Source organism: Grus americana, chromosome 17 (assembly GCF_028858705.1).
Source record: "Grus americana isolate bGruAme1 chromosome 17, bGruAme1.mat, whole genome shotgun sequence".
NCBI classification, from domain to species: Eukaryota; Metazoa; Chordata; class Aves; order Gruiformes; family Gruidae; genus Grus; species Grus americana.
The window spans coordinates 17,081,280-17,099,894 of NC_072868.1; the positions used below are offsets into that span (position 1 = coordinate 17,081,280).

The 18,615-nt window shown below is 38.2% G+C and overlaps 1 protein-coding gene across 6 annotated transcripts in view; it reads left to right on the top strand.

Annotated features, from left to right (window-relative positions):
- RIPOR3 (RIPOR family member 3) overlaps positions 1-18,615 on the top strand; it is a 53,535-nt gene that overhangs the window by 4,496 nt on the left and 30,424 nt on the right. For 5 of the 6 annotated variants that reach the window (XM_054845160.1, XM_054845157.1, XM_054845162.1 and 2 more), the window contains exon 2: positions 17,638-17,766. In XM_054845160.1, coding sequence (XP_054701135.1) covers positions 17,666-17,766 — 101 coding nt within the window. In that variant the 5' untranslated portion in view covers positions 17,638-17,665. Of the gene's footprint in view, positions 1-13,692; positions 13,752-17,637; positions 17,767-18,615 lie in introns of all 6 variants that reach the window. The other variant, XM_054845159.1, reaches the window with a different exon arrangement.

Consider the following 18,615-nt stretch of genomic DNA (forward strand, 5'->3'; position numbering starts at 1 on the left):
TGATTACTTGTATTTGCAGATCTCTCTCTGCTTCACATTCTTGCAGACCAGAACAACGTAACTTTCTTCTTTCAGGATAGTTAATGTTCTGGCCCAGAATTATAGCGCCAGATGTGTTGCCACAGAAACAATTTAAAGGGAGAAGGAATTGCAAGCAAATTGTCTTTCTAGCGGAAAATGTAAAAGCAGTATTCATGTTTTAGAGCCTCGTATTGGTTTCTCTGTGTTATATGTGTGCACAGCAGAGAATAAGGGAGAATTTTGCTTTTTTGTTTTATACATCTGTTAGCATTTTAAAATTCTCTATATGGGGTTGAAAATTGAAAAATATTCTATTATGGGTATGAGTTATGTACCTCAGAGACGTTTTTTATTAAATCCTGACTCATTTTTAGAAACTTTTTCCTTGAAAAGTTTGCAATGTGCTAGCTGATGTACTTAGCTCCACTTGCAACATGCTTTGGAAACTATTTCCAGTAATAGTTGTTTCTGTGAAAGTAAGGAAACATTTGACTATATAAAATTATCCCAGATTTTGATGATGAGAATTAATAGCACATTCTTACTTACTACAATTGACATGCTGATGAAAGGTGGAATGTATATACACAGTATTTTGATTTAATCTTGCCTAGGAAGCCTTAAAGCAGCCAAAGCCCTTGATTTTAGCTAGCATTTCTTTTTGTCAGACTAGTTGCCACAGAATACTCTATTCAATATCTTTTTCTCAACTATTATGAAAATATTTGTCTGAACGAAATGCAGCATGAATTATCGTAATATCCTCTTTTCACTGTTTTGACCACAGAAGGGCATCTTTATCCTACCATTTTGCATACTGTTTGAGGTAGAATAAGGAGAAAAACATCCAGGAAGGCCACAGCTACAGCAGAATGGGTTGGCACATGTAATAATTGTGTCAGAAACTCTCCAAATGTGGATACATCTAGTATTTGCCAAAAGAGATTTTTCTGGTAGAATTTATGCTGATTTTTGACCAAATTAATTTAAACTAAAAAAAAAAAAAGGCTGATGGAATTGTGTCTGCACTAGGATTTCAATTTTATCACAGACATATCATAAAATACAGCATCTGTAACTAACATTGGTGGGCATTTCATGTATAAATTTGACTGAAAGATCTGGGAAAATTGAACAAAGGCCAAGATCCACACATAAAGAGACTTGTTTCCACAGTTGTCGTTCATGCATTCAGAAGGTCTTTCTCTCTGTGAATTTTGAAATACTGCTGGCTGGGCAGCTGAAGGAAACATAACTTCATTTATCTTATCAAAAGCCAGGGTGAAGTTCATGTCCCTTTGGAGTGATGGAAAAATGTTACCATGTGCATCTGTATGCATAATGCTACCCTGCAATTTTGGAGTATAATGGACATACAGTGTTACGCCAAGAAGCCTTATTTTATTATTTGTTTGTCTGTTTTGTTTATCATTTTCCCTCTGTGAAATTTACTTTTTTAATATTTTTTTTCATATAGCTATACTTTTAAATGTCCCTCAGTTTGGAAATAAATAATTTATTCCCTTCGTTACTCATTTTTCATATAAATCTGGGATCTTCACTTTTCCATTGATGAAAATTATTTGTAACAGAAGTATCGGAATATATTCAGGTATAGTAGAGTTAGGAGCAGTTATTTATGCTTATGACAATAGTTTTACCTTATTTTAAGTGCCCTACAAGAGTAATCTTTCAAAATCTATCAGTTTTGGAACTAGACTGCATACCATGTCACACATTTTTGAGTTTTGGCAGGTTCACAGGCATGTACATCACCAAACAAGATCTGCCATAAAGATAAGAAATTAATTTCTCTCTTGCATTCCTTATTCAGGCAGAACTCCAATTCTGGGTGTGGAAGGAATGCAGAGCTGGGCCTAGAGCTCGTGTCTGCACAGGTTAGAAATGAACTTTCATGTACCACTGGGATCTGAATCTGCATCCATATTTCGCCAGAAGACCACAGATATTTGAATCCAGGTTTCTGGTTTGGGTGCTCTTTGGGGCTGAATCAGTCTTTATGTTTGCAGGCTGATCCAAATGCCCCCTTAATTAGTTCACATCCCTTTTGTTTGATCCCATGAGAAGATAAGTTAGTCTTTCTTTAGGTGGTAGAGCTTTCCCAGACAGACATTGTAAGCTAGAAATATAGGTACTTATAATTTTCTTAAAAATGTCCTTTGGGCCTGAAATTTCTTGTGCTTGGTTTCAATCCAGTATTGAATAAGACTGGAAAGTCTGAATAACGTCAGTTCAGCTGTATTTGAGTTATTCAAGTGCATTTTAAAAATATGTTCTTTCCACTTATATTTTTTCCATAATTCTCTGCACTTACATAACCTCTGTTTTATTATTTAAATTGCTACAGACTTGAAGAAGGAAAAATCATTCTCCAATACTTGGACTCAATGGATAAACAGGGAGGCAATTCAAAGACCTCAGTGTGCTTTAAAATCTTAATGTTTACTGCTTTAGTGTTAGCATGAATAGGTTTATATTTCTACTATTGCAGACAAAATGTAAATAACCTTCAGTTTACCTATGCACTGAATTTTTGCAATTTTTACATGATGCAAGTGAAATTTTACAAAAAGGGTTTAGACAGTTTCTCCAGATCCTAAGGAAGGATTTTGTTTGATGAGATCTGTGAAGTTAAAATAGTAGGCCAGAGTTTTCAAAAGGATTTGACACACAGAGGTATTCCAAATGCCTATGCAGCTGTTTGAGCAGTTATTACAATAGAGTGTACATATTGGATAACTGTGTGTGAAAATGTGGCTAATACTTGATCTATACAGAAAGTTCACAGGCTCTTCTAAAGTTTTGGAGATAGCTGCTTTGTAGTTAGTTAATTGCCTGTTTTTTACAGTGGAGGACAAAACAAAAGTTAACCATGGATGCATCGTGTCTAAAAATGCATCAGTTTAATTCCATCAGTAACATCACAGCTTCAGCATGACTATATGTTTGTTGTATAGATATATATAACTGCACAATACTGCATGCCTTTTCTCATGCCTTTAGTACAATAGTCTATGCTCAGACTTCATGAAAATCTGCCACTAGGCTTTTGTTATTTGTTGTCTGAAATGGAAGCCCACACAGTGATCTTCAAGGTAATGCCACCTTTGAAGAGAGTTCTGCGTGTAGAAAGCTGACGGGAAATACTACTTTAATTAACCACAACTCCCATGGAAACAATAGAGCTATCCTTTGTGTAACTCTGCTGAAGTCAATGGATCTTGTTCCTAATTCCACTGAGGCTGAGTTGTGACCCTCCCTTTTTCTGAAGCGTTCACATGCCAATGTGTTGTGCAACCAACATAATTTGTTAACAAATAAAGAAGAATTTAAATAACCCTAGAAAACCAGTGCAGGCATCCCAGCTGCCTGCAAACAAACATCAGAAGTGCAAAACAAGTAAGTAGCAATGCAAAGTATCTCAAAATTGCTCGAGCTTGGGTTCTTCAAGAACTCAAGTCTAAGGAGTATGTGCTCTGCAGGGAAAGGCTGTGGATAAGAACATGTACTGCATCTTCTGGTAAGATTTCCTGTCCAGACACAATTTCTGTGTCTGCCCAGCCTAGCTTGTTTTCTCCAGAGCTGTACTAATACATGATGAATCTTTCCCCCATAAGTGTATGAATTTGACTGCTTTTAGTTTCATTGAAAGCAATAAGCATATATACTTTGACCTGTAATTGTCAGATTATCTTTACAATACAGTAAAACTGTAGCTTATTGTAAAATATCTCTCTTGAGTAAGCCAAGTCATATGGAGCAAACCACCATTTTTCTATTATAACATTGAATAAAATGCACCGTGTGCCATTGGTGCTGTAACTGTGTCAGGATCTGGATTTAATTCTGGATCTGGATTAGTATATTGTTGGAATCACTTGTCAACATGTACGTTTTGTATCAGAATGGTCATTTCTGAATGTTGAAGGTCACCCAAGAGTGATTTTCTGCCAGTAAGTTCTCTGGGCTGTACGCTGTCAATGACGATTCTGTAGAGGATCACAAATGTGAGTTCGTGAGATCAATGATCCATGCACTGATGGTTGGAGGGTCATATTGCAAGTGTGGGAAAACTGCCAGGGGACACAGAACATCACAGGGACATACTGTTCTATCTACTGCCTCTCCAGCCAGGCATGGCTCGTCTTTAATGTGAAGGCATATCACTGCTGTGCTTGTAGCACCTTTCAGCATTCTGGACACTGCTGCCATCATCTCGGGCTCATCTGGCAAGATGTGTGACGATTAAGTCTTTCACAGATCGTGTCTGTCTGATGCCAAAAGGGCAGATCAGTGCACGTGCACTGCAGAGCCTTTGATATCACTGGAGTCATCACAAAACTGTGGTATCGAACTGTTTTGCCTATGTGTTGTCCTGAAATTAAAGTTCTTTGCTGGTGATCTCATCCATCATCAGGACTCCTTAAATTATCAGTCAAGCAACAGCTATGTGAATATGGACTGTGCATTTGGCCATCCATTTTTGTGTTAGATCTCTCTGCAGCTCTAATAACTGTAACAATGCAAACCTGACTGTCATTTCCCTACCTACCACATTCTGAAGGTGACTGTTGTTTGTCCTCATTCTATGAGGACAACAGGAGCTGATGGACTAATGATCAGTATGTACAGTGAACTGTTTGATACCTCGAGTCTTTTGCTCTTTGGTGTTGGGTAAGAGCTCTTCACGCTCTTGTGTGCACGGTAGCATTACAGTTCACTCCTTCCATGTTGAAAGGGAGCTAAGAGAACTTTCTTACAGGGGGCCCCGTTTTGTGAAGGGGCATGATCCTATTCTGCAAGAGTGGTCTCAATTATAATTGGCTCGTAGGTAGGTAATAGAGTCTGGGTAACATAGACTAAGTCAATTTACATCACAAAAATAAGTCTTGTTTTATGAGGCATGAAGGACTCACCCGCAGATTTTTTTATAAACTGAGAATCGTAGCTGTTCTACACTTGCCATGTAGTCACACTAGGCTTTGTTCTGTGCTTAAATGTAGTACTGCTATAATTTTGTCTCAGTTGAGGGGCCTTTTAATGATATAGCCATATGATATTAAAAGCTTCTGCAGCTATATTGTTATGGCAGTGTGGTATGCTAATACAATGTATTCTTTTCCCTGGTGCTTTATAGCAGTACATCTTTACTAGCAAAGTCCTTGTAGTATCTAAAGACACACAAGTAATGAGCCCCTCTCTATAGATGTTAAATCCTCGTCTATATTACAGATTCCTGCCCTCACCTAAATTGGGTAAGGACTGTGAAAAATGGTTTCTTTTACCAACATGGCTGAATTAGCAAAATATGCAAGTACAGAAGCATTATAGTGCACAGTAAACTTGTGCATGTGCTAGTACTAATTGTTTTAAGTCTGAGGGATAGTTTTAACTATGCTGATATAAAGCACAGGCTTGCCGAGTTGTTCCATTCATTCTAGGACTTCTGTAGTAAATAATACCAATATTCTGATAGCAGTGACGTGATGATGGTATAGATACACAGATGGTGTTCATGTCAAAGGATTTTTACACTATCTGCAGACTACTAATACTTTTCAAAATTATACTAGATGTATTAAAACAACAAAGCTTTTGTGTGTAACTGTATAGATCTATGTTACAAAGTTTCTGGCATAGCTGTGAGTGCTAAGAGGGATGTTAAAAAATGAAACCCATAAAGATTTAGCTATGCTGGCAAAATACTCGTATAGAATACTCCTTTTGCCAGGATTGCCTGTGTATTTTGGGGAGAGAGGCAGAAACAAACTGGCAGAAGACTTCAGTTATCTCTTCTGTTGGAGTTTTGTTGTTGCAATTACACATAATTGCTGCATAAACCAGTCCAAGGTCTAAGAAAAACTCCTTGTGATGCTGAAAAATATGAAACACTAAGCAGATGTGACTGCTAGTTGCAGTAAAGGCTTTGAGTCCTTAGGGAACAAACAATTGGGTTCGCAGTGTTTGAAGAAGTTTGAGACAGAGAGCTGATTGATTTTTTTTTGTGCACAAAACTGAAATGCATTTTCATGAGTGACTCCTGCCGTGTTTGTTGATGATATTCATAACATTTCAAGGGACCTTAAAATTTGATTAGCTTTTGGCCTAAATGTTGAAGTGGTTTGATCTCAACTGATCCTGCTACTGAGCAACTTCTGCTTAGCACTTCTAGTTATGTCGGCTTTTTTTTCCCCCAGTGAGTAGCTCTCTTGTGCTTGGGCTGGGTGATGTAGAAGATCCTGACATTTCCAGGAATTTATTATCTCTGGCAGAAGTCATGTTAATGTCAGTTATTGATAAGTGAGAAAGTAAACATGTGGCTGATTAGGCAATGCACTTTCAATGGCTTACCACTAGTCTGATTTCATGTCACAGCACACAGTGGTCCTCCAAAGAAATATTCTTCTACCACTAATTAATTTTTAAAAGAATTTTTACTGTATGATTTTGGTTGTAACTTATCTACTTCTTGCTCCTTTCTAATGTAGATTTTTTTGTTGTTTGTTTACAAATTTCAGTCACATTAGAGAGATCATTTTCTAGTTTTGCTAGAAATACTTCTGTTTAAAGAAAGAAGTGTGGCAACTATATTTATGTTTAATGAATATCAAAAGGGAGTTTTCACATGCCCAAACAGATTCTTTCTATTTGCTGACTGTGAAATACTTGAATTAAATAGCCGTAACAAAAACACAGGGCTGAAGAAAGGAAGTTTATAGAGCCAAGGCAGATCTGCAATCAGTTATTCTGATCAAGGCATCACCACTCTCCTTCAGAGATGTGTTGTCAGAACTGTTTATGTGAGCTCTCCCTACCCAACTTCCAAGGAAATAACTGCTTTAGAAAAAACACTTGAAACAGTAGTCTTTGCTCAGCTATCTTTTTTAGGCTGCAGTAGGTTTAAGGGGCACTCCATAGAGTAATGATTGTTGTAGATTTTGTAGTTTTTCCTGGGCCAACTATGTCCAGAAGTCAGTACACAAGTTTGAGTCTTCTGATTTTATAATTTTCAAAAGACTATTGCTGTAATTCTGTTTAGGCTTGAAATAATCCAAAGCTGTCTTCTAGGCAGAACCAGACTGACAAAACTTGAATATCTGGTTTAAAAGTAAATGTAGTCTGGTTTAGACTGCATTTTGCTTAACTGCTCGCTTCGCCACATGTATCACAATATACATTAGTCTTTCAGCTGTTTCCAAAGCCATCTCCTTTTGGATGTTTAATATTTAAGAACCAATTAGTTCCATTTTGTTTTGTTTGGATAGTTTGCAATTAAGCATTCTTTCAAGTGGGCTTTATTTAGCTAATTCCGTCACAAAAATAAGCTTTAAGGGAATGAAGAGAAGTTCAAGCTAGCCAATGTTTATTTTTATTATTAATAATTTATATTATGGTAGTCCCCAGGGGAACTAGGGCCCCACTAAACCCAGTTTCCTCTGCATGTAATGACTGTGTCTCACAAAGCCTTATACAGCAGAAGATTCCTTTTTGCTGCTGTGGCTCAGTCCAAGGGACTCGCTCTGTACTGCAAGGGAGCATACTGATGGGGAGCATATAAAGACAAATCAAGAGTAATTGTTTAAAGAAGCTTAAGCTAGGAACCAGAGAGAAAACCTGATGCATCTTTTCTATAAAAAGCCATCGCTAATGCATTTTTCCACTGTGATCACCAAATCATGACTGCAAAGGTTTTGTTCGTCCTTTCTCTGAAGTTATGGCAATGCTCCCAGCAACTTCGATGGGAGCAAGATTGGGCAGAGAAGCGATGGTCCTAAAAACCCTACCTATTTCTGAACTAGCCACACAAGACACTTTGTATTTTAAGAACACACTGATGGACAAAGTTAGTTTAAAAAATTTTCATGTTTAGTCAGATTTCTATCAGAAGTTATGGTTTTCACAGCATCTGATCCTAAATAATTGGTCTACTTTATGTTTTACAGAAGTCTTGAAAGAAGTGATTTAGAATCCTTTCACACCTGCTAAATGCAAAGGAGGCACAGAGCCAAATCCTGGACTTGTGTAAATAGGTGGATTTGAATAGAGTTAGGGCAGTTCATACAACCTGAGGGTCTGGCCTGCTCTCTGGGATACCCCTGGGAGCTAAGTGGTAGGACTGGCATTGGGATGAACAGGGCTGTGAAGTGGAACTGCCTTGAAGTTAATGTAGCAGTGCAAATCATCCTCAGTGGATTTGCCATCCTTCTCCCCTCCCCTTATGTGGAAGCACCAGTCTTTTCTGTACTCTTTCCATAACTCCAAATTCAAAATCTAGACAGAAGTTTTCCTAACCTATCTGTTCCATATTCCTGTCCTCATTAGTTCAATTTAAAGGGGGTAAAACATCTGTTTCCAAGTACAGCTGTGTGGTTAGTATGTAGGCCTTTTTTTTCTTATATAAAAATTACTAAATCTGGCCATTTAAGACACAGATTTTATAGGAGCTAGAGTTGGGCTGTGCAAAGTTCACCTCATTAAAAACAAACCCAAACCAAATAAAAGCAGAGAATAACAGCGTAAAAAATGTGGGCCATGAATGTCAGAGCATATGTATTAGGAATTGGTAAGAAATGAAGGGGAAAGTATAGATATATCCACATATTTTCAAAGGTTTTTGGGTTTTCTTCCACAAGTAAAGTTTATATGCTTGTGGAGTGTCTACAGAAAGGGCACATTAGTACTGGACACAGTGTTAGGATTGCTATGACAGCTACCCTAATTTGTTAGAAAATATAATAAGTTCAAGCCTGTGTTAGAAGATACTAAATAAATTCAGGCTAGATAAAATGTTCAAACACACGAAATAATTTTTTGGTGCTTCAGCTGTTAGCCGGCCAATGAGAGACATTCTAAATTGTCTTGGTTTTGATCTCTCCTTCTAAAAAATACACCCTTTTTAATTATCTGAAGATAGGTAGCAAGATTCACTAATCAGTAATGGAAATACTGACTTTCAAAAAACTAAGTCCATGTCTACTCAGCATTAAAGAAAGTATTTTGCTTTAAAACATAAACCTTTTCTCTCTCCTATTTCCCTCTTACATGACATCCTGTATACTTTACTGCTTTATTCCAGTATTCTTTGGGATACTGATCATAACTTAGCAACTTCATTATTTCTGTGGCACAAGATTGTCTTGGTAACATTTATGGGAATAAAACACGGTTGCCACAGGAAGTTGACTTAATGGTTTAATTCTTAATAAAGGGACAATTTTCTTGATCAGACAGCTAAATGACAGATAGTTTCTCCCACTTCAGAAGCATGCCCCAGGACACATACTGCTATACTGTGATTCAGACTTCAGTTTTTGAAGATACCAAAATACATCTCACATACTGTGAACATCAAATTTCACTGTTACTGGAAGGTTGTCATCTGTTTTGCTTAATGTATCCTTCTCAGTGTAATAATTGAAACATGGTGGTTTCTATTGAAGCTTAGACGTGGGACTTTCCACAACCCTAAGACTGAGACAGGACCTTCCTTATTTCATAACTGACCTGGAAATAAGCTTTTAGGAGGCTCCTGCATTAGCCGATGGATGGAGACATGATCACACCTGATAAGTCTATCTGTAACATGCATTCAGGCATAGATTGGGGAAGATAAGGAGAATGAGATAGGTATTACAGAAGATTGTTCCTTAGGGTTCCAAATTAAGAAGGAGGAACCTCTCAAGGACAGAATTGGTAGGATTCAGTGCCTTGCTGCTAGGCAAATTTTCCTTTGTCAGAAATGGAAGAGCCTGTTCATCACTTGTAAATTGCTCTTCCTTCAGCGCCATCTGCTTCTTCTCTTGTTAGGAATTTGTTTTTAAGGATTCATTATAATGTAGCTAACTGCAGACTCCAATTCTGCCAAAGCTGAAAAAGCTGCAAGTCAGGCTAGTGTGTGGAGCCTGCCACATTCCTGAATCTCTGATTCAGGCTTGCAAGTTTGTCATCAAGTTCGAAATTGAAACCAGAGGAGCTAGCAGCAAGCCTTGTGCTCATAAATCAGCTGATAATGGGTGAATTGTTCTGTGCCTTCCCCTGAAGAGGAAAGCAAAACTCAGTGCAGAATTACTCACAGCAACTAGAAGAGCTATGATTTAGGCAAGCATGGAAAGACTACGTGTGACTGTGTGCATGTGCCACATACTGGCAAAGGAATTAAACGGGGATTTTGGTTATATGCGCACACTGCTGCTTTTCTTATCACAACGTTACCAAAAAGTTACAGTGGGATTTACAGCCAATCTTGATTACGAGTAACAAACTTCCATAAAAGAAATCAGCACAATATATCAGTGTGTGATCCGTGACAAGGTCTCCTTTGTGCTTCATTTGTTTGATATCTGCTGCCACTAGAGGGAGATACAAAATTGACCACAAAATTATGTCTTGAAAAATAGTTTCCAGGTCATTAACTAAGTGCAGGCCAACATTTGCTGCCGGGATTCTACTGGAAATCTGGAATAAATGACTGATTAATTTCCTCTGGATGTGCACCAGTGTCACTGAGAATAGAACTTGGATCTGTATGCTTAGATGAAAACTAATTAGAAATACAGTAACATTATGAATCGCAGCCTTGAAAAGCAGGTCATCTTGGACTTGAAAGGTGAGTCTAGTGTTCAAAGAACTACACTAGAAATGGTTACATCAGAGACGCTACCTCCAGCGCAGGAGAAGCTGTCTGAGGGGACATTTAAATTTATGGCTGCATAGGAAACCTGGACTCCAGAACTTCATTTCCAGAAGCTGGCATAAAGCTGTAGAAGAGCCTAATGACTAAAGCAATAACTTGGATCAAAGCCGTTTATCTGGTTTTCTTTTTATGGCTTGAATATGGCTAGGAGGAAAGTATGTCAGATATGTTGTATTTATATATTTAAGAGTTGAATCAGCCCAGATAAAATTTTCAAAAGTATCCAAATGAGTTACACACTGAAGCGCCATCTTTCTAAATAATGGGAGCTATGAATGTAATGCTTATTAAAAATCAATGCAGCTAACTCTTAAGAGCCTAAATTACTTTTGAGAATGGGGTTATATTCCTATATCATTTGAGATTTTGAAAATACAACCCGACAGATGCAAATTTGGTGCAAAGTAAAGGGCCCGTCTAATAATCTGAGTTAAACAGGTTTAGGCCAAGAAGTTCTGTGGAACACATGTGCAGGTTTGTAGAGAAGCAAAATCCTCCACTTGTAGCAAAATTTCTATGTAACTGCTCACATTGCTCAGCTTTAAAACAGCAGAAATGCGTGGTGAATATGAGTGGAAAAATGTTTGTTCATGGCTCTGTACATATCCAGTGGACTTTACAGCACTGTAGCTAAACATACCTCTTTGGTAAAAGATGGTTTCCTGCATGGATTGCAAAGAAAGCTGAACGAGTTCAGCTGTCTACATTGTTTTAGTCCCATTATAGGAACCAGGGAGGAAAAAGACATTAGTCGGGGTGAGATAGGAGAGCAGGAACAGTGCAAGGGAGAAGCAAAATTTACCTCTTAGTGCCTCAGAGATGGATGATAGAAGTACTAAGGGTAAAATTTTCCAAAGCTCATCACAGGCAGCTATTTGTCTCCATTACCTCCATTTTCACCAATCTGTTTAATGGTTGGACTTGATGATCTTAAAGGTCTTTTCCAACCAAAACAATTCTATGATTCTCTATAAACAAAATACCAACATAGTTTTTCCATATCTGTAATTGCAGTGGCTCTTCCCCTGTCTGTGGTGGACTAGTTACGGGTTATATGCGTTGGTGTGAGAGACCAGTTCTAGAAAGATGATATCCACAAGTCAGAATTCCAGTGTTACAGAGAATTACCTATAACCTTTTCAGATTCTGCTGTGAATCCTTGTGCTGTGAATCGTTTCCACAGAAAGGATGCATCTGAGGAAAGGATCCCTATTTGAGTGTAATGCTGTGTTAAAATAGCTATATTGAGATGTAGCATCAAGGGCACTTTCTGACTCCCTAATTCAAGTGACTCTTCATCTCTAGAAAAATAATCAGAGAAATTTTTCTTAGTTCTTCCAATAACAGTATAAATAGAATGTTTGTCTAACAATTGAACAAAAATGCTTAAAAGTTAAGGGGTTTTAATCATAAATTTGGAATGTTTATCTAGCGGAATAGACATTGCTACTGAGGTCAATGGTTTTCCTAAAGAATGCTAAAGAGCAAAGATTAAATATAGGGTGTATTTTCCCAGTGGACTCAGCACTGTGCTGTACACAAGATGGTCACTTCATTCTTTGTTCAGTCAGCCTTCATTACATCTGTCTTTAGAGTAACTAGGGCTGAGTCATGATGTTATCACATCTCAGGAGTTTCATTAATTTTAACGATCTAGATTCTTTAGATGTCCAACGCTGCAAAGTGCGTGCCAGGGTTTAGAAATTTCCAGCCTTTTCCAGGGTACATTGAAATCACAAAAAGCTTGAGTGATTCAGGCCCAGATCAGCCCTAAGACTTTGTTCAGAAAGTTTGCAGTATTGTAATACAGTGTGGCCATCTGATTTTTTTTCTTTATCGGTGTCATGAGAGACTCAAATGCCATTGTCGGCCGCAAGTGTTTTGAAACGGATACCACCCATCATAAGCATCCAGAAGTGTTAGTTAATTCCATTGTTTCTGAGTTTTGAAATAACTGAGAGCAAGAAAAATAATTGTGATTACATCAATATAATGGTAGACAAATGTAGCCCAGTTTGTAAAATCAGTCTTAAATTTGACTTACGCTAGAAATTTTCTGGTGTAATTATGTTAGGGTTGTCTTTTTGCCTTTTAAGTGTTTGCAATATATATTGCTGTCAGCTAACCCCTAATACAGATGCAGTTATAGCAGCAAAACAGTTATTGTGGTGGAGTTTATAATAAATGCAGGGAAGTGAAATGCGTAACTTAGCACCTCCAACTGAAGGTTTTTTTGAAACAGCAGATGATTAGTTGGAATCACAGATAATTTCTAGAGTAAGTCCAGACAATGTCTCTAAAGTCCCTAAATGTTCATCTACTTATCACTGCTGATTGTGGATATGTACAGTGAAAACTGAGTTTCAGTAGAGATGGTATAGAACCAATACACATTAATGGCAAATTTGGCTGTCTTGGAGCTGAAGTGAATGTTATAAACCCGTGCTCTAAAAAGACAGAGATTCTAGATGACAACACTACGATAAAATCTATCTACTATGCTATGCAGAAATCCACTTACTAAGAGGATTCTCTATATAGGCACAAATATAAGCCACATATTTTAGGGTCAAGGCTGCAGTCCCTCCAATAAAATGTTGAGCACATCTGATACTGAGAAAAGGATTATGTTGTGATAATACGAAATGAAATCGACTCTGTTCGGTTTTAACGGCTAGAAGAATGGCTCTATTGTCCTTCCAAGTAAAGCTATTAAAAATATTTAAAAATAAAATTACGTATAAAACTAACAACAATAATCTAAAAATATAAGGAGAAAGTTAACATCAAGCAGTGTAAGACAAATTGTCATGATCACATAATGTATCCAGAATTGCAGACATGATCCTAAGACTTTGAAGTGATTGACATTTGATAGTTTGCATTCAGTCGTGTTTATCTTCTGTAGTGACTGATAATGTACTTGATTTCAAACTGGCTTTTGTTTTGTTTGGCAGCCACTGCTTGCTGAAACCAGTGAACAGAGTGCCATGACACAGAGCTACCGACATACCAAGTGAGATACGTAGGCACTTGTTGCCTAGGCTATCAACTCGATGCGTGTGTCCACAATTAGCTGAAGGAAATAGAAGTCTGGTACAGTTTTTGCAGACACACAACTAGAAGCAAGTGTGTGTCTCTTAACCAACTGGCCATTCACAATTGGAACACTATAAATTTTAAGGAAATGTGCATACCTTACTCTAGCCATAGTTCACCACGTTCAAGTGAACCTCTTGGAGATATTAAAAGAAAAACGTGGCTACTAATTTAAAATACAAAACATAAGCAGAAATATTTTGCAAGAAGCCAGTGAGTCATATTTTCCTCATAAAATTGTTGAAACCATTGTGCCCAGAAACAATTAAATATGTGACTAGGGCTGGAAAAGTTTAGCCATAAACACAAACAGACACCAGCTTTTTGTTTGTAGAGGATTGAAGGTCATTTGACTTGAGGAATATCCTAATACTAACAGAGGCAAAGCAGAACTTGCAGTTGAGTCTACTCATTGCTGCATAGAAGCTCAAACGTTTGGCCCTATGTGCCTAGATACCTGGTAACACTGAAGGTTAAATGCTAGTAGTCTACGATGGCAAATCATCGGCACATCATTGAAATGGGGACAACCAACCATATTACTCTAATTTGAAAAAAATACTTTTTTGACTTATATTAAAAATACATTTCTGAGACCTGAAATCTCAATCTTACAAAATCGCACATGTTAAAATGTTGGAGTAAATTGGTATCTGGCAGTTTGGAGGTCAGTGTAAGACCAACAAGACTTTTTTAAGACCCCTTGTTTTCTCTAGTAGTTCTGTGTTTCTATTGCCCCTGGCAATAGACTCCTTCAGTTTGGCCTGATATTTCTGTGCTCTACATATGCCAGCCCCTAGCTAGCTACCGTATGCACATTCTGTGCTTTTGGGAAGATTAAAAGTGAGGAAGTACCTCTGCTCACCAGGGTATAATCCCTGTAGTTATGAGATTTGGAGACATTGGCCTACACAGCAGAGGTTACAGGTTGGAAGACAGATTTGAACTCGGCTTTGTCCGGGGTCCTTATCTGATTTATTTCTGCCTAAAGGGAGAGTTGAATTTGAGATGTGTCCAGATGCTTTTTCTCAGGAGCAGTTATAATGTAGCTCAGCACTTTTACACAGACACTCTGGCTAGCAAACCCCTCTGTTTAAACAACTGCACTTATAAACCTTTCTTACAAATCAAATGTTGTCTTGACATCCTACTTATGGTCTCCTACTTAGAAGTGTGAAATAAGCTGTAAGATTTCTAGGTCGCTACAAAAATATATCTGCAGGTATGTACCAAGAGGTATTTGACTTTGTCGACATTATTTCAAAGAAAGAAAGATAACCCCTTTAATGGTGCTTTCCTAACATCATTTAGATTCTCTTCATTCTTATAAGAGGGAACTGTGAAATTGTGCTCATGAATTGCTTTTGAACATAGCTATGCATTGCAGCAGAACATGACACGGTCAGTGGCCTTGAGGACTGAGCTTTGTGCAGTTCAAAAAGCCAAACGACCCAGGAGAATTTTTGAATGCTTATGGCTGTCCGCAAGTGAGGTCCAATTCATCTCTCATTTCGACTAATTTGCAACAGTGTATCTTCCTGAAGTCCAGAATTATATTTGATTTATAAAAAAAACCACATGTGGCAATGGAATCAAATTAGGCAATTTAAGCAATTTATTTCTTTCACCAGCTGAGTTTTGGAGGTCTGTACATTTCCGACTTAATTCTTTACATCGAGAGTTCGGTACCACAGATTTGTACTTCGGGAATTTTCTCATAATTTTCCACTTTCTGTTCCCTGTCAAGGGTCTGCCTGGTTTTGTTTGTTTCGTATCTGCGTGCTTCAAAGGCTTTCATTCTCATGCTATGCAGGCTTTAGGAGTCCTATAAAATTAGACGAGCTTTTCCTGCGCTTTCTTCCTCCCTTTTACTCATGAACTAACTTTACCAGGTTATAGAGCTGAAGAATAGATCGTGGGAATCTAGCTTAGCCTTGATGAGGGATGTGGTCAATAACCGTGAGGCTATTCCTTTTATTTCTTCCTTTAACAGCTTGTTATGTGATTACATTTTTCAGTAAGATCCATGTTTTTTTCAGTCTAATGATCCTTGTGATGGAGTGGCTCTTCACAGACTTACAAGCATCTGAAAACTAGAGGAAAGAATGGAAAATATTTTGAGACTTCAGCAGTGTTGTGATGCAAGTACAATCTCTGATTGAGGGTGTTAGGGACACATCCTTGCAAAGCAAGAGAACGTAAGTGCTGTACAGTTTGATTAAAAGGTGATTAAGATGCACCTAACTTTTCTCCATGTAACAGGTTTCTATTGATACTGAAGCTGTGGAGCCATGTGGGCTTCGATGCACTGAGACACAAAATACCTAACCATGCCCAACACCTCTTTTGACAAACTAGGTGGCTTGCAAAGCAGGTAGCTGTTTGGCTCAACTCTGTCATTTTCACATCTTGTTCTAAAATCTTTTGCCTGTTCTCACAGAAGTATTCATGAGCTCGGCACAGCCTGGAGAAAAGGCAAAGAAATGGGAGTCTTAGACCTCAGCCCTGGGAACTGACCGAGCGGCTTCTAATGAAATAGTCAGGTTTCACTGCAGGATCTCTGCTTGTGGAAATCCATGACAACTTTTGTTACTGCTTTGGTAGATAATGGTACCTAAAGCATAGTCACTTACAGTAATTCCCTGTATTTGCAGGCTAGCCCAGGATTAGCAAAGCACTCTCAAATCTCACCCCTCTCGGGACGTATACTTCCACCATTCAGTTCTTTACATTCAGTCTGGAGAGCATTGAGTTTGGTTGCTCTCCAAGTCAGTGGCACAGCCAGAGAAAGAGTCTTATCCTGACATTTCTGGGCTTCTAGTCTGACTAATTGTAGCCATGCTGGTGGGATAATGTCAGGCACAGGGGTTCTTTCCAATATCTACTCTGGTAGATTAAGACCTCACTGTTCTTCAGAGCACATTCTGTAATGTTAGGACAAACTTCTGCTTGGAACATCTTCATGTACAGCTCTTTTTTGGAGTTTGTACTTCTCTCTACAAATAGATACTCCAGCTTTTTGTTTTATTCAGTTTTACTCAGTTGTGGTGTTTACATTACACCAGCTTGAGGGGGGAAGGAAAGGAATTTTTCTGTATATTAACTGTCTGGGTGATTTTCTACAGCTGCTTTGAAGGATTTGTCTGTTACTTATATTGTAACTTGGATTCTGTAGACATATGGCAGAGAACACAATTCTCCAGAAAGCAAGAGAGTTTGACTGATGGAAAACAGAAGACAGCAATCCAAGAGAAATCCTGCCAGAGGAGGAGCATGAACCTGAAATTTACTGTTGAAACCAGACTTCTGCCTTGGGCTTAAGTACCACACTCAGCCAATTCTACCATTGACTTCAGTGTGGCTCTGCACAGATGCAAGGAACTGCTTTTTGGACCTAAGTCTGGAGCTTAAGTATTGTTCTGGCATCCATACTGATTTGGAAATACACTGGTTGGCCTGAACTCCTTAAGCAGTGGGACAATTATAGGGTCTTTAAAAAATCAGAAATGTAGAGAGCCTGTGAATTGAGGCTATTCTGGCTTTTACATAGTGAGTTTGTAAAATCAATCAGAAATTGAAGAGGGCATGAGAGATTTCATTTTAGACTATCCAGTCCCTTATTAATTGTATTGTGCATGGCAACAGAGGAAACGTGTATAGCAGACAAGTCTTTTTTGTTCTATTTGATCTGCTGTCTGTTGTTCTGACTTTCCACTTGATGCAGCTCAGCACTTACAGCAGCACAAGTTTAAGCCTGAACTGCCAAGAAGGTTTTGACTCACCTGTTTTTCTCTTTATTTCAGAAGCCGATAGACCGACTGACTGGCAATCATGTCGGTCAAACTCACATTTGTGTCTCCCGGTGATGGGGGTGGTATTAGTAGGAGTTGTTCCTTTACCGGATTCAGCACTGTGCAAAGCAGAAAATTAGCGTAAGTAACACAAAAAGAAAAGCACCTGATCATTTGGGCAACAGACATTAGGTATTGTGAATGTATTTTTTGACCTAAGGCATCTATGTGTAGAAGTGGTTCCTTATATTTTATCTTAAAACTATTGAATGTTGTCATGGTTCACTGATAAATAGCTGTACCTCACACCATACTGTCTTTCTGCTGTACACACGGTACTTCAGAGATGGCTGGATTTTGGAGGTTATGTCCCACTGTTAATAGTGTCCATTTCTTCTAGAAAAATGAAGGGCCACAACCCTTCCTGCTAGCAGCCTAGTAGTAACTGATACTTTCTGACTAAAACCTTCTGACAAATCTCATAGGCCTTTAAAAAGATGAGGATGTTAATGGTCAATCCTGGAAAAAATGTGTAACTGCACCCATCTCAAGTTCTCCTGGAGTTATTTAAGCAGAGCAGCATTACAGGAGAGGAAGGGCTGCTTTCTGGCAATGCCACAAACAAGAGGAAGGGAGGAATACAAAGACAGGCCAAGGCAGCCACTGCAAATTCTCTGCTATCAGTAACAGGTCGATAGTATAGCCACGGTTGCAGTCCAGTCTTCAGTCGAGCTCCATAATTGCTAAACCATCCTTCACTCTTTTTCCCTTTTTGCTTATCATAAATTGTTGTCTAGCATTGCTCTATGTAGATAACTGCTCTTGTTCTTTTTCTGAATTTAATGATCCCTGTATAGTCTGTCAAGTGCTTTTAGAAGACATGACATATAAATGGAAAATTAATACAATCTCTGACTGCCAATAATGCTAGAATAATAACAAAGTGAATCATTTAGCAGTATCATATAGAACTATTGGAAAGTATGCCTC